This window comes from Malaclemys terrapin, chromosome 5, assembly GCF_027887155.1.
Source record: "Malaclemys terrapin pileata isolate rMalTer1 chromosome 5, rMalTer1.hap1, whole genome shotgun sequence".
Classification (NCBI taxonomy): Eukaryota; Metazoa; Chordata; order Testudines; family Emydidae; genus Malaclemys; species Malaclemys terrapin.
In genome coordinates, this window is record NC_071509.1 from 135,736,411 (window position 1) to 135,751,540 (window position 15,130).

The following is a 15,130-nucleotide window of genomic DNA, read 5'->3' on the forward strand; positions in this document are numbered from 1 at the left end:
CCCCTGAATGTATAATGAATAAGGCTGCGAGTCTGGCATGGAGGTCACAGAAGTCACGTATTCTGTGACTTTTTGGGACCTCCATGACTTCTGCAGTGGCTGGTGCGGCTGGCCTGGGGGCTGCCAACCGCTGCTGGGGCAGTCTCGGGCCACCGTGCCTCTCCCACACAGCAGCAGCAGGAGTTTGGAAGTGGGAGGGGGCTCGGGGCTGAGGCAGGGAGTTGGTGTGCCGGGGGGGGAGGGGTAAGGGCTCTGGGTGGTGCTTACTTCGGGGGGAGGGTGCTCCCCGGAAGTGGCAACATGTCCCTCCCTCGGCTCCTAGGCGAAGGCATGGCCAAGCGGCTCTGTGTGCTGTCTCCGCCTGCTGGCAATACTCCCACAGTTCCCATTGGCCGCGGTTCCTGGCCAACAGGAGCTGCGGAGTGGGCGCTCAGGGCGGGGGCAGCGTATAGAGCCCCCTGGTTGCCCCTCTACTTAGGGGCTGCAGGGACATGCCTGCCGCTTCTGGGAGCTGCGCAGAGCTGGGTAGGGAGCCTGCCAGCCCTCCCCCTGCTTCCCAGCACCAGCGGGGTTCCCAGGCTGTGGGCTGCCCCCCAGCACCAGTGGGGGTCCCGGGCCACACACCTCTCCTAGCACCAGCTGGAGTCCTGGGCCATTCCCCCCCAGAGCACCCGCAGCGCCCCTGGGCCGCCCCCTGCCCCAGAGCACCCGTGGGGTCCCCAGGCCACCCAAGTTTTAGTCAGGGGTATATAGTACAAGTCATGGACTGGTTACAGACTATGAATTTTTGTTTACTGCCAGTGACCTGTCATTAAAAATACCCTTTTATTAAAAATATCTGTGACTAAAACGTAGTCTTACTAATGATTGATATAAATAATTGGTTTTGTTTGTAAGAACGGCCATACTGGGACAGACCAAAGATCCATCTAGCCCCGTATCATGTCTTCTGACAGTGACCAAAGCCAGGTGCCCCAGAGGGAATGAACAGAACAGATAATCATCAAGTGATCCATCCCCTGTCGACCTTTCCCAGTTTCTGGCAAACAGAGGCTAGGGACACCATCCTGGCTAATACTGATTGATGGACCTATTTTCCATGAATTTATCTAGATCTTTTTTGATCCCTGTTATAGTCTTGGCCTTCACAACATCCTCTGGCAAGGAGTTCCACAGGTTGACTGTGCATTATGTGAAAAAATACTTCCTTTTGTTTGTTTTAAATCTGCTGCCCATTAATTTCATTTGGTGACCCCTAGTTCTTGTGTTATGAGGAGTAAATAGCACTTTCTTATTTACTTTCTCCACACTAGTCATGATTTTATAGACCTCTATCATATCCCCACTTTAGTCATCTCTTTTCTAAGCTGGAAAGTTCCCAGTCTTATTAATCTCTCCTCAAATGAAAGCCGTTTCATACCACTAATAAATTTTGTTGCCCTTTTCTGAACCTTTTCCAATTCCAATATATCTTTTTTGAGATGGGACGACCACATCTGCATGCAGTATTCAAGGTGTGGGCGTACCATGGATTTATACAGAGGCAATATGATATTTTCTGTCTTCTTATCCATCCCTTTCTTAATGATTCCCAATATTCTGTTCACTTTTTTGATTGCCGCTGGACATTGAGTGGATGTTGTCAGAGAACTAGCCACAATGACTCCAAGATCTTTCTTGAGTGGTAACAGCTAATTTAGACCCCATCATTTTATATGTATAGTTGGGATTGTGTTTTCCAATGTGCATTACTTTGCATTTATCAACATTGAATTTCATCTGCCATTTTGTTGCCCGGTCACCCAGTTTTTGAGAGATCCTTTAGTAGCTCTTTGCAATCTGCCTGGGACTTAACTATCTTGAATATTTTTGTATCATCTAAAAAATTTGCCACCTGACTGTTTACCCCTCTGTTGAAGAGGTCTGGGCCCAGCACAGACCCCTGTAGCTTATACAGAGGAAAATTAAAATGCTCTGAAAGAAAAGAGAAAATTCTGATCACACTTGTATTGACATAGTTCAGTCTGAACTTACTCTGGCATAGTGTTCGTTAGGTTAACGTAGTCTCCATTGTTTGTCTTCTCGGTGCTCAAAGATGCACTGGGTGACTGGTCCATTGCCGTCCTCCTTTTCTTTTCTTTCTCTAGCACGTCATGCAGCTTAATGAGCTGTCCAGGTAGCAGTGATATACACAGGGGAACTGACAACTGAGAATTAACAAAAAATCAAGTTGCAAAAGAAATGGAATGGGGAGAACAACGTTGGTGGGAGTTCACCGTGGGGAACCCAAACACCCCCACCCCCACACTCTAATAAAAGACAACGACAAAGCAGAAATCTTTTTTTAATTGCTGGACTTAGTACTGCCTTGTGTCCAATCCTACCTTTGGATAAAAACTCCAAAGTGATTCTGAGCAAGTGGAGCTAGATGTTCATAGTAGTGTTGGCGATGGAAATATAGTATCTAGGCCTGTTTATTAGTCTGAGATAGAATTTTGGGTTTTGTTTGCCCGTTTGACTTTTGATATTCTTATATCCTTACGAACGTGTGACCAAAGACAGTGTGTGTTGCATCTGCCCACAGCCAGCTGGGGTTTATAGCACAACGAGAAAAGATAAGGAATAGAGTTAAAGCGTTGCTGGGTAGGGTGGGAGTTAAATATATGAACGTACACTTGAAGGCTGCCCAACTCCTCTCCCAAGCCAAGGTCAAGCAACCAGGCGGGAGGGGTGAGGGAGTAGGTATAAGAAACATAAAAGCCAAAGAAATGGTGATCCTGCCTGAAACACAATCTCACTCCCTACCCTTCCCATGGGGTACAAAAGAGGTGGGACCAAAGCCCCCAGACTCAAGACCCTCCAAAATGGAATATGACCATAAATTGTAAGGGGTGGTACCAGGGGTGAGCACTACAGGTATAATTAAGCCTACTAAAAAGGAGAACGGGGGGGGGGGGGGGAAATAGGAGAGCTCTACTGGTGTAAAGAGCTGGGATATGCTTGCTCGTTCACCCCAATAAACATCATATTGCCTGCGCTTTGGACTCTGGTCTTCTGCTTTCTGACTCGTGACAAGAACCAAGGGAGGGCAGGGGAGCCGTAACAACCAAATGCAGCTGTGGCCTGACTTTCTGAGATGCTGAGCACCCATAGCGTCATTGATTTCAATGGGAATTGTGGATACTTAGCACTTCTGAAAATCAGTCATATGGAGTGTGTCCACACTGCACTGAACCTCAGAGCCCAGGTCACAGGGCTGGGGCTGTGAAGCTAAAAACTGCAGTGTAGACATTCAGGCTTGGGCTGGAGCCTGGGCTCTGAGACCCTCCGCCTCACAGGGTTTCTGAGCCCAGACTCCAGCCCAAACGTCTATACGGCTATTTTTAGCCTCGTGAGCTCAAGTCAGCTGGCCTGGGCCAGCCACAGCCATGTCATGGACATTTTATTGCAGTGACGATGAACCCTTAATGGCTGGTCTACATATGAAATTGGCACGTTTAACTAAAATCAGGTTTTAAATCAATTTAATTAAGGCAATGCAGACTCCCAGGTGGACATACTCAAATCAGTTTACAACTGGTTTATATCAATAACCAATCATTATTCACCGATTTGGTCATTTAAGCAAAACTGATATACGCCAATTGTGAACAAACAGAAGTATGTCCACATAGGAGTTTGCACCAATTTAACTGAATTGATTTTGAAACTTATTTTAGTTAAACTGGTGTAAATTTTGTGTTTAAATGTGGCTTAAGTCTGAGCCTGGTGAAGAACAATCCCTGGTAAATTGGCTAGAACAAAGCGGTTTTCAACCTTTTTTTCATTTGCGCACCCCTAAAAAATGTTGAATGGAGGTACCAGACCCCTTTCAAAATATTAGACATAGTCTGAGGACCCCTATGGGTCTGTGGACCACAGGTGGAAAACCACTGGGTTGAAAGAAAGAAAGGGAGAAAGCTGTATAGGTCAGGCTGTTGTAGTTAAGACATTTCAAACAGCTTATTTCAGGTCTTTTCTACTAACCCAATAGCATTTGACAAGGCTTGTGTTCTGACCAAAGCAGAATCACACTCCAGTGATTTGGTCTGAGCACAATGGGAGATTATTTGCAAAGAAGCATCTTGTCCACAGAAAAACTATAAGTGAAGCAGAAATTATATTTAATAATGACAATTAAATAAAACTAAACAGAACAGCCCAGACTTTGTCACAGAGCGAAGAAACTTCAAATTAAGCCAAAAGAAACCACCCTTCGAGGTTCTTTTTACTAGAGACAGTATTGCAGGTGTTTCAACTTTAAAGTCCGAAGAGAACAGCACAAGAGATAAAGCATAGGTTGTCCTGGACCCTGGGGAGAAACCTCAGTCTGCCAACAGGTAAATCCCTTTTTGTGCAATACTGAACTATTGAATTTTTTTAAAATTTAGTATTTTACTAAAAGGGAATATGGCAAACACTGCAACTGCTCAAAATTGTAAAAAATGAACTCGAGTCCACAATCCTGCAAACACAAAGGCACATGCTTAATGTTATGGTATTTTGAAACAGGGTGGTCCTCCCCTGTAAGGACCCGCAGGCCTGGGGCCAGCCTGTTCAATCAGCCCACCTGTGCCATAATTAGCTGCATCTTAGAGAGAGAGTCAGGTGACTAATGGAGTCAGGTGACAGCCTGTTAAGCACCCAGCCTCATACTAGGGCTGAGAAGGTTCACTTTGCAGTAGGAACTACAGACAGTGACAGTTTCCTGAAGAAGGGCCTGAAGAGACTTCAGGAAAAGAGTCTGGGCTCTATTCCAAAGCCAGAGAGTGACTTAAAGGTAACCTAGAAGAGGCTGGGAACTGAGCCTGGAGGGTGGGCTGAAGAGGAGCCGAACTCCTGTAAGACTTTCCTTGCTGAGGGGTGAAAACATTATCTACTAGCTGGTGGGCAAAGTTGTGGGCAGAAACAGGCCTTTGTAGGGCCCAAGAAGCACCTAGGGGGTGCTAGATGCAAAGACCCCTGCAATGCCATGCCATAATGCTAGGGGTGGTGCGGTGAGTGAAACGACTTAGAGGGCTATGGGTTTGTTAAAAGTTAAGCTTGTGCCTAAAGTGTTGGCAGGATCAGTGCCTTAGGGAGCCTAGCTTTACCTCACAGCAGGCTCCCAGTTTCACAGCTGTCGGGTGCATTTCCAAGGCAAGCATATAGACTGAGGCCTGGATCTCTCGCTAACCCAGTACAACAGCATGGGTGTATCTAAGGAAGGTAGACTGAGCCTTCAGTAAAAGTACAGCCTGAGGGTTTTGCTGTTAAGAAATCCCCTGGGTATGACATGACCAGTTATACTGGCTCAGTTTGAATCATGTGACTAGTGAGAAGTGCACTGATGGCAGGACTCTGTACAAGTAGGAGCCAGTCTGTCACATACAGGGCATTTGACCAACTCCGGCCCTCATGGATGAGTAAGATTTTGGCACACAGCTGTGAGTAGCTGAATAACCTTTGAACAAAGGAACTTCTGTTAAATGGATGAACTTTTACTGATATCCAGGAAAGAAGCAGGTGTGATGCAATACTGGCCTAGAGAACTCTGTGACCAATGTGTAACCCCCCAGGAGATTACCTAGATTCCTGGAGCTCTGTCTGCTGGCAGCTCAGGGAGGAGGAACCAAGGCAAACTCAGAGTCTGCCCCGCAACTGATAGGGAGTGAGATGCCCCTCCCAGGGAGTTCAGGAGAGGGGAGAAGCCATTTTGGAGAGTGGGGAGCTGGTGAGTCCCAGGCCTGCAAGCAGGGCTCTCCCTGAGAACTGGCCTCTAGGGACCTGACAGCCGATCCCTCAGCTGGGTTTTCCTTCCCCACGGATGAGTCCCAATTGGTAGCGTTTGCTGAGAAATTTCCCCAGCCAGGCTGGGTTCACCCCCAGCTCCGTAGGTGAGACTAGTCACCACATGGTCAGCTCTGCTAGTCCGGGGAAGCTGCCTGCCGAGTGTGTGACTGGAGGCTGGGCTAGGAGGCTACAGTTTGGATGTTAGGGTAGTTGTATAACCTACACCTTGAGCCCTACACTCCTTTGTGGTGAGGGGAAATCCTGGGACCAACACAGCCTGATTCCTGCTTGAGGAGGATCCCTGACAGCAGACAGCAGCCCCTCTGCAGTGACTGAAGAGTCCAGCGTCATCTTCAAACCTGAAGATCGTTCATGGAGTTCGTGAGTGCACCATTTTTTAGTTAGTCAGGGAATTTGTTTTGGGGACCCCCTACTCCCTGAACTGTGTCCTCACGCCAGGGAGTGAGGGTTTGAGGATTTTATAACCTGCTGCTTATTATACCTGTGGAGGGATTCACCACCTCCTCCCACTTGTGGGACTTTTGGGCTGTACTGAACCCACTCAGCCACACTGCTAAACCACTGCAGAAAATTGTATAGGTCATCAAGGGCCCCAGCAAAGTACGCGTACCAACAGGACACTAGTTTTACACTTGTTACATCAAGTCACGGGTGTTTTCCGTGTAGGCACCGGTGACCCTAAAAATAGTGTTTCACCCTGTTATGTTGTATTTGTTGCCTGTTTAATATAATTATTGTGTTGAATATATTTTTGTGTGTTGTATTATTTCTTGGAAGTCTCCAACTATCTGGCAAGTAAGTGGGGATTACTCTGTAGTTAGAATTTTCTGCCCAAACTGCTCTGGTGACCCTGCCAGGAAGGAGTGAGGGGGGTGGAGGCACCGCCAAATAATTTCATTGAAAACAAAAAAGATTGACCCTGCTGAGTGTGTGGCGGGATCCAAAAGAACCCAGACCTGTCCATCAAAACCTGGAAGCGGATTGCCATTAAAGGAGGTAACCAGGTGGAGAGGGGCGCTACATTGGAGGCACCGTTGGGATCCCGTCTTTTAAACTCAGACCTTTATATACACCCCTACTGTCTTCCTGGGAAATTAAGTAAATTCTCAGTATGGATTATCAGAAGAGGCTTGTGACGTGGTGTGAGCTGGAGGGGGCTGACCCTGAACGCCACTTCCTGCTCACGAATGTACCCACTGAATGGGAAGTTAGATCAATTGAAAATGAGATTGCTAATGTTAAAGAATGGGGAACCTGTGTGGTTCGGAGTCAGATGCAAGCAAAAGGGGAAGCTACTTTATCCCTTCTTGTAGAGAGCAAGATTATACTGTCTACTGTGGTGACTACCCATGTAATTCTGCCAGATGGAGAGAAGGATGGATGGAAGGTGACCATACAAGCACAATCACGTTTTCCCTCCCACCTGCCCCACCATCTGAAACTATCAATTTTCAGTCCAAATTGGGGGACTTTCTTAGGCAGGAAGGGAAGACCATGACTGAATTAAGGACTCTTTTGGGAAGTAGTCCTGTGCCTCTCCCCAGTTCTAATGGACCAAATAATTTTTGCTATGGGACAAGCAATAGGGGAGTCCATAAAGACAGCATATGAATCGGGCCCTTACAGAAAGCTCAAGTTCTTTTCAGGTATTAAACCAGTGCCTGTAGGGGAAGATGACTATGACACTTGGAGGCATCAGCTAAATCAGGTGATGCAGGAATGGCAATGTAGTGAGGCTGAAAAGAGGAAACGTGTGGCAGAAAGCCTGCGAGGACCTGCAGGGAATGTAATCTGTGCATTAAAAGCCAGCAAGCCTGTTGCACTGTTGATGACTATCTCTCGGCGATGGAGGATGCCTTTGGGAGCCGGGACACAGGGGAAGACCTCTACTTTCAATTTTGTCCTGTTACCAACAGCCAGGTGAAAAACTATCTTCCTATCTTCACAGATTGGAACCATCCCTTCAACTGTGCGTCCGCCGTAAAGGCACTGAGAGGAGCAAGGAACACCGAGACTAGACTAGAACAGGTCATACGAGGTGCCATTTATGACAACTTTCTATTTATGAAATTGAAACTTGCAGACCGATTGGACAGTCCTCCAGGATTCCATCAATTGCTGCGAGAAGTCCGGGAGGAGGAGGGAAAGAGAACGGTTAGAGAAAGGAATAAGATCTCAGTGAGCCGGACCGTTTCTCCTAACAAACTGAAGGAAGATCCTTGTCTGTCCACCACTGAGGACCTCCATCAACAGTTTAAAACCCTACAGCACAGCTCACTGAATTTATTACGAGTAAGATGCCTGGGGGGGGTCACCTAGCGAAATTCTTCCACCAACTTTGACGGAAAGGAAGTACCCTCCTTTTTGCCCAGGGAGCGGAGAGCCCAGCAGAGAACCTGTAAAGAAAACCTTGGCGACCCTCCCAAGGAACAAGAGATTCTGCTACCGATGTGGTGAGGATGGGCACATTTCCACCCAGTGTGACAACCCGAGGAATGAAGAGAAGGTAGCACAATGAAAAAGGGAGCTACAGGGAAACTCCCAAGGGTCCCTGTAATGGAGAATACTGGGAGCCATCACAGGCAGAGCTCCACTAAGTTGTGTTATGAACAGCCTTCCTAGAGCCCATTCCCAGAAGGATTGATAGGCCCAGCCACGGTAGTTAATGTAATGGTGGAAGGGATTCCTTGTATGGCCCTGCTGGACAGTGGATCTCAGGTCACCATCATTACTAGAGAATTCCATTAGCAATTCCTGCCTCAAGTGAAGATCTATCCTCTAGAGGGATTGACAATATGGGGCCTTAGCAATGCTAGTTACCCATACGATGGGTATGTACTAGTGACTCTAAGTTTTCCTGCAGAACTGGCTGATTGTCTCCAGGATTGTAATACGCTGGCTTTGATTTGTCCTGAGATGCAAAATTCTGATGGCATTCCCATATTGATTGGAACCAACAGCAACATGTTCCAGTCTTTGGCCACTCTTTGTGGTCGTTTGGGCCGGAAGACCCCAGGCCTGGTTCACTCTCCATGGCGAGGGCCGACCCTGGGCTCATCCACGATGCATTATGACCATGATAGTTCTGTTGATGAGTCAATAGGGAAAGTTGTAAGAGTATCCAAAGCTGTTTTGTCCATACCCCCACATGGCGAGATTGACTTGAGAGGAAAACTTGAGAAGCACAGTCGCAGCCTTCCTCCTACAGTGATGATGGAGCCGTCTGATGGAGATAACCTCCCTAGGGGTCTGATGGTTCAGAGAGGTTTATTATCCTTACCACAGATGGAGAAAGCTGGCATTATGGTAAGAGTAAGAAACGAAACCAACCATCCCCTAGCCATCAGGAAAGGAATGGTGTTGGCACGATTGTATAGGGTAGGGAGTGTTGTGAGCCCTGCAACTGCAGCCAGAAAGACCTGTAAGGCATTGAATCCTGATCTTTCTAATTTTGGTGATTCTCCTGTATCTCCCAGTTAGAAAGATCCATTGAAAAAACAGCTAAGTGAGAGACCTAATGTGTTTCCCACTGAGGAATGGGATGTGCCATTAATGTGCAACACACCATTCGTTTGGCAGATGGCAGGCCTTTTAGGGAAAGGTCCTGAAGACTGGCACCTGCAGACACTGAGGATGTGAGAAAGCATATCCACGAACTCTTGGAAGCAGGAATAATTTCTGAATCCCGCAGCCCCGATGCATCCCCCATTGTGGTGGTGCAGAAGAAAAATTGGGACTGTGCGCATGTGAGTGGACTATCGCACACTGAATAAAAGGACTATCCCAGATCAATACGCTGTACCCAGGGTAGATGATGCCTTAGCTTGCCTAGCAGGAAGCAGATGGTTCTCTGTCTTAGATTTACGAAGTGGCTATTACCAGATCCCAATGAGCTGAGCTCTGAAGACAAATAGAAAACAGCTTTCATTTGCCCTTTGGGATTCTACCAGTTTGAGAGGATGCCCCAAGGTATCCTGGGAGCTCCTGCTACGTTCTAGCGTTTGAAGGAAAAGACAGTGGGGGATATGAATTTGTTAGAAGTGCTGATGTATTTGGATGACTTAATTGTTTTTGGGAAGACTCAATGAGCATGAAGCTCGACTAATGAAAGTGTTAGACTGCCTGGAAGCTAGTGGGTTGAAACTGTCACTTGATAAATGTCAATTTTGTCAGACCTGAGTAAAATATGTAGGCCATATTGTGTCAGCAGAAGGTGTGGCGACTGACTCAGAGAAGATTGAGGCATTAACCACCTGGCCTATACCCAAAGACCTGAAAGCTTTACAGTCTTTCCTAGGCTTCTGTGAATATTACCGCCGATTTGTAAAAAATTACTCCTCCATTGTGAGACCGCTCACCAATTTGACAAGGGGCTACCCCTCAACGTGGAAGAGATCACCCCAACGTAAGCTTGCAAGTTCTCCTAGAGGTATTTCAAGGTGAACGAGCCCTTTGGGAACCGTTGGACCGAGGAATGCAACAACGCTTTCCATACCCTTATTGAGAAACTCACTACTGCACCAGTGTTAACCTTTGCAGACCCTACCAAGCCCTATGAACTTCACATAGATGCTAGTCTTGATGGATTAGGAGCAGTTCTCTATCAAAATTATGAGAATCAATGGAAACCCATGGCCTTTGTCAGCCGAGGGCTGACTGCATCGGAAAGACACTATCCCGTGCACAAACTTGTGTTTTTAGCTCTCATATAGGCTGTTGTGAACAAACTTCATGATTATCTGTACGGAGCAACCTTAGTAGTAAAAACCGATAATAACCCACTTACTTATGTGCAGACCACAGCTAAACTAGATGCTACTGGTCAGCGATGGATGGCTGCCTTGGCTGCTTATAACTTTAAGCTGCAATACCGTTCGGGTCATACCAATGCAGATGCATTGTCCCATCGCCCTCATAACCCACTTGAGACAGAGTCTGAGTGCATGGAAATACCGCCACCTGCAAGACCATAATAGGAAAACTGCAGTCCCCTTATGTAAATGAGGAAAGATATGCTGATACACTGGGGGTATCTGACAAGGCTATACCTACAATTTATGCCAACCTCATTGGGCTAAAGACTTTTGAATTGCCCCAGTTAACTCTGACTGAAGTGAGAAGAGCTCAGTGGAAAGATTCAGACATTGGGCCTGTGCTGGAAGCTGTGGAAAAGGGTGAAAAACCCATCTCCAAGGCTAACTTCCCCCCCGGCACAATTCTTCTTTTAAAAGAGTGGGATCGTTTAGTCATCAACAAAGGCTTGTTATTCCGGATCATCCAGACCATAAGGGGCCGTGTGCGAAAACAACTGGTCTTACCCCGAGAATATCAGGAGATGGTGTTGAAATCTTTGCACAGTGACCATGGTCACTTGGGGGTAGACAAGACTTAGGAATTGGTCAGAGACCGGTTTTATTGGCCCAAAATGACAGCATCTGTGGAAAACCACTTCAACCAGTGCTCTCGGTGTGTTAAGCGGAAGACCCTGCCAAAAAGGGCATTATCTATGGTGAACATCACTACAGATGCACCCATGCAATTGGTGTGCATTGACTTTTTGTCGTTGGAGCCTGATAGAAAAAAACACTCCAGTATACTGGTAGTTACTGATCATTTTACAAGGTATTCCCAAGCATATCCCACAAAAGACCAAAAAGCCAGTACAGTGGCCCAAATTTTATGGGACAAATTCTTTATACATTATGGTTTACCTGCCCAATTCCATTCCGACCAGGGAAGAGATTTTGAAAGCAGACTAATTCACGAACTGACAAAAACCCTGGGAATAAGGAAGTCCAGAACCACTCCTTACCATCCTCAGGGAGATCCACAACTGGAGAGATTCAACCGGAGTTTGCTAAACATGTTGGGAACTCTGCATCCATCCCAAAAGACCAGATGGAGTGAGCATGTCAGTTACCTTGTGCATGCTTATAACTGCACTAAAAATGAGTCCACTGGATTTTCGCCGTATTATTTTAATGTTTGGTAGAGAAGCAAGGCTACCAATTGATTTTATATTTTGGGATATCCTCTGATGACGCTAGCGAAACAACTTATCTCCAGTACATTCAAAGTCTTAGACGTGACTTGCGGAAAGCTTACAAACTGGCCTCCCAAGCAGCCAGGAAAAGCAACCTTGCCAACAAGCAGAAATATGATAGTCGGGTCCATGAACAGGATCTGCAGGTAGGAGACAGAGTCTTAATCCAAAATCTAGGTCTCCCTGGAAAGCACAAATTAGCTGACCGGTGGAATGCAGACTCCTACATAGTGGTTGATAAGCTACCGGACTTGCCTGTATACCGCCTTAGGATGGAAAAGATGTTTGTAAGACTATTCACCGAAACCCCTGCCTGCTGGCACAGCCTGAAAAGGCAAGTGGTTTACCAGCTAGTACGGTTCCACCTCTACACGATGTGGGAGAAGCCATGCAACCTGCAGAGAGGGAAATCATTGATTGTCCTGCAGCCATTACTGCTGAGAGCCCTGAGAATGAAGAAGCTCCTGTACTTCGACGTTCAGAACAAGAGTGGAAACCTGTACAGAAACTCACTTATGACATTCCAGGGACCTCCACCTCTGTCCCTTTGCACTTAGTAAACAGATGGGTGCAGGTGGCCTATTATTGTTTGTGTCTGATAGTTAACAATGGAGACTCCAAGGTTAAGTCACTTATTTCAATATAGTAAGAATGTTATTAATGTACATTGAATAACAATTTAATGTTATTTTAAATTAATATTGTATGTGGACATTGTATGGTCAGCTCTGCTAGTCCAGGGAAGCTGCCTGCGGAGTGTGTGACTGGGGGCTGGGCTAGGAGGCTACAGTTTGGATGTTAGGGTAGTTGTATAACCTACACCTTGAGCCCTACACCCCTTTGTGGTGAGGGGAAATCCTGGGACCGACGCAGCCTGATTCCTGCTTGAGGAGGATCCCTGACAGCAGACAGCAGCCCCTCTGCAGTGACTGAAGAGTCCAGTGTCATCTTCAAACCTGAAGATCATTCATGGAGTTTGTGAGTGCACCGTTTTTTAGTTAGTCAGGGGAATTTTGTTTTGGGGACCCCCTACTCCCTGAACTGTGTCCTCAAGCCAGGCAGTGAGGGTTTGAGGATTTTATAACTTGCTGTTTATTATACCTGTGGAGGGATTCACCACCTCCTCCCACTTGTGGGTCCTTAGGGCTGTACTGAACCCACTCAGCCACACTGCTAAACCACTGCAGAGAATTGTATAGGTTGTCAAGGGCCCCAGCAAAGTACACATACCAACAGGACACTAGTTTAACACTTGTTACATCAAGTCACGGGTGTTTTCAGTGTGGGCACCGGTGACCCTAAAAATAGTGTTTCACCCTGTTACGTTGTATTTGTTGCCTGTTTAATATAATTATTGTGTTGAATATATTTTTGTGTGTTGTGTTATTTCTTGGAAGTCTCCAACTATCTGGCAAGTAAGTGGAGATTACTCTGTAGTTAGAATTTTCCGCCCAAGCTGCCCTGGTGACCCTGCCAGGAAGGAGTGAGGGGAGTGGAGGCACCGCCAAATAATTTCATAGAAAAAAAGAAAAGAAAAAAAAGATTCACCCTGCTGCATGGGTGGTGGGATCCAAAAGAACCCAGACCTGTCCATCAAAACCTGGAAGCGGATTGCCATTAAAGGAGATAACCAGGTGGAGAGGGGCGCTACAAATGTATGCTGGGCTAAACCAAAACCTTCTTCAGCTAATGCAAGGTGTTATAGGGTACTTAACATAAGTGAACAGGATTATAGAATTCAGGCAGAGTAATTGCTAGAAATGTGTGTGATTTTTATTTATTTTTATATAATTTCATATGAAATTCATATATTCATTTTATTTATATATATATATATATATATATATATATACTATGCTTTAATGCATATTAATTTATGTTTGAATAATTCATATTGATATAATTAATCACTACCACATTAATATTTAGCACACTATCAATGTAACTGTGTGTATGAGATACAAAATCACACACATTTGTAGCGATTTACTTGGCCTGAATTCTATAATCCTGTTCACTTACGTTCAGTATCCTATAACACCTTGCGTTGGCTGAAGTAGGGTTTGGCTTAAGCAGATGGATGTTGTACCATGGTTCAAGCCTAGGAGGTGCCTTCATGACCTTGGTAGTGGTAATGCATTTCTTCAGAACAAAGAGATAAGAGGTACATCTGGTACCATTAAAAACAAGGTGGAAAGATGACTGGCTAAATCTAGCCTCAGCTGAGGCATGTGGTACCTTTTTACTGGTGAACAGGTAGGATAGCCTTGGGGTGTTACTTTGGAAGCACACCTCCTATGTAAGGTGAACTTAATACGGCATGAGATGGCTTCCTGAAAACTGGTATTGTATTGAGCTGTTTTTTCCCCTGCACTATACTATTGATTTTTCCACAATAAACGAGGCTGATATTGGTTATTTGGTCTCGAGTATATTTCATACAAACCAACATGTGATCAAGCAATTGACAATACAATTTACCATCTGCTGAGAACCAGCACTAAAGAGCTTCCCTACCTGTGTGACTGTGAGGATAAAGCCTTTCCATTCCTCCCCACTGTCATAGTCCTCGACCTGAGAGAATAAAAAGTAGAAACCTAAGAGTGACTCCAAAACCAAGTATTCCCTGGTCTCTCCTGTGTGTGTCCCTCTCACAATCCCCTCTGAGTATGCATTTTTAAGTTGACTTGAGCACAACTTTCCAAAGGAAACCAGGTTTCCTCACTGTCACCTCTTATCTACCGCCACTGAGTGTTCAATCTGTACTCTGACTAGGATGACCATATTTCCCAAAGGGAAAACGGGACACCACGCAGGGCTCTGCCTGTCCCCTGCCCAAGCTCTGCCTCCCCACTGGGACAGGGCTTAAAGGGACTGTCCAGGTCAAAACGGGACATATGGTCACCTAACTCTGACCTCCTCTGGCAGCTCCCCCTCTGATTCAATGCTCAGGATGCCATAGTGACTACCTACCTTGAGACTGAAGACAGGTACAATCCCTCTGTATGACACCCTCAAACCTCTTCTCACATAATGTGGAGGGGGTGGTAGGCTATGGAAAACTGATTCCCTTTGCCCAGTACTTAGCAGAGGTGGAGGGTGAGAACAGGTGCTCTAGAGAGAAGCAAAGGCACCAGTACCTCATCACTACACTTCTGCTTCTGTGTGTATGGGGAGGGGCACAGTAGGGGATGAAGACCCCCACGTAACTATTTTGGAGGTGGGGGAGAGAGTACTATTCCCCCTCATGTACTC

The 15,130-nt window shown here is 46.2% G+C and overlaps 1 protein-coding gene across 1 annotated transcript in view; it reads right to left on the reverse strand.

The window, feature by feature from the left end:
- STAP1 (signal transducing adaptor family member 1) overlaps positions 1-15,130 on the reverse strand; it is a 34,405-nt gene that overhangs the window by 8,403 nt on the left and 10,872 nt on the right. Inside the window, exons 4-5 of the mRNA XM_054030749.1 lie at positions 14,393-14,449; positions 2,035-2,207 (exon numbers count right to left, since the gene is read on the reverse strand). Coding sequence (XP_053886724.1) covers positions 2,035-2,207; positions 14,393-14,449 — 230 coding nt within the window. The remainder of the gene's footprint in view (positions 1-2,034; positions 2,208-14,392; positions 14,450-15,130) is intronic.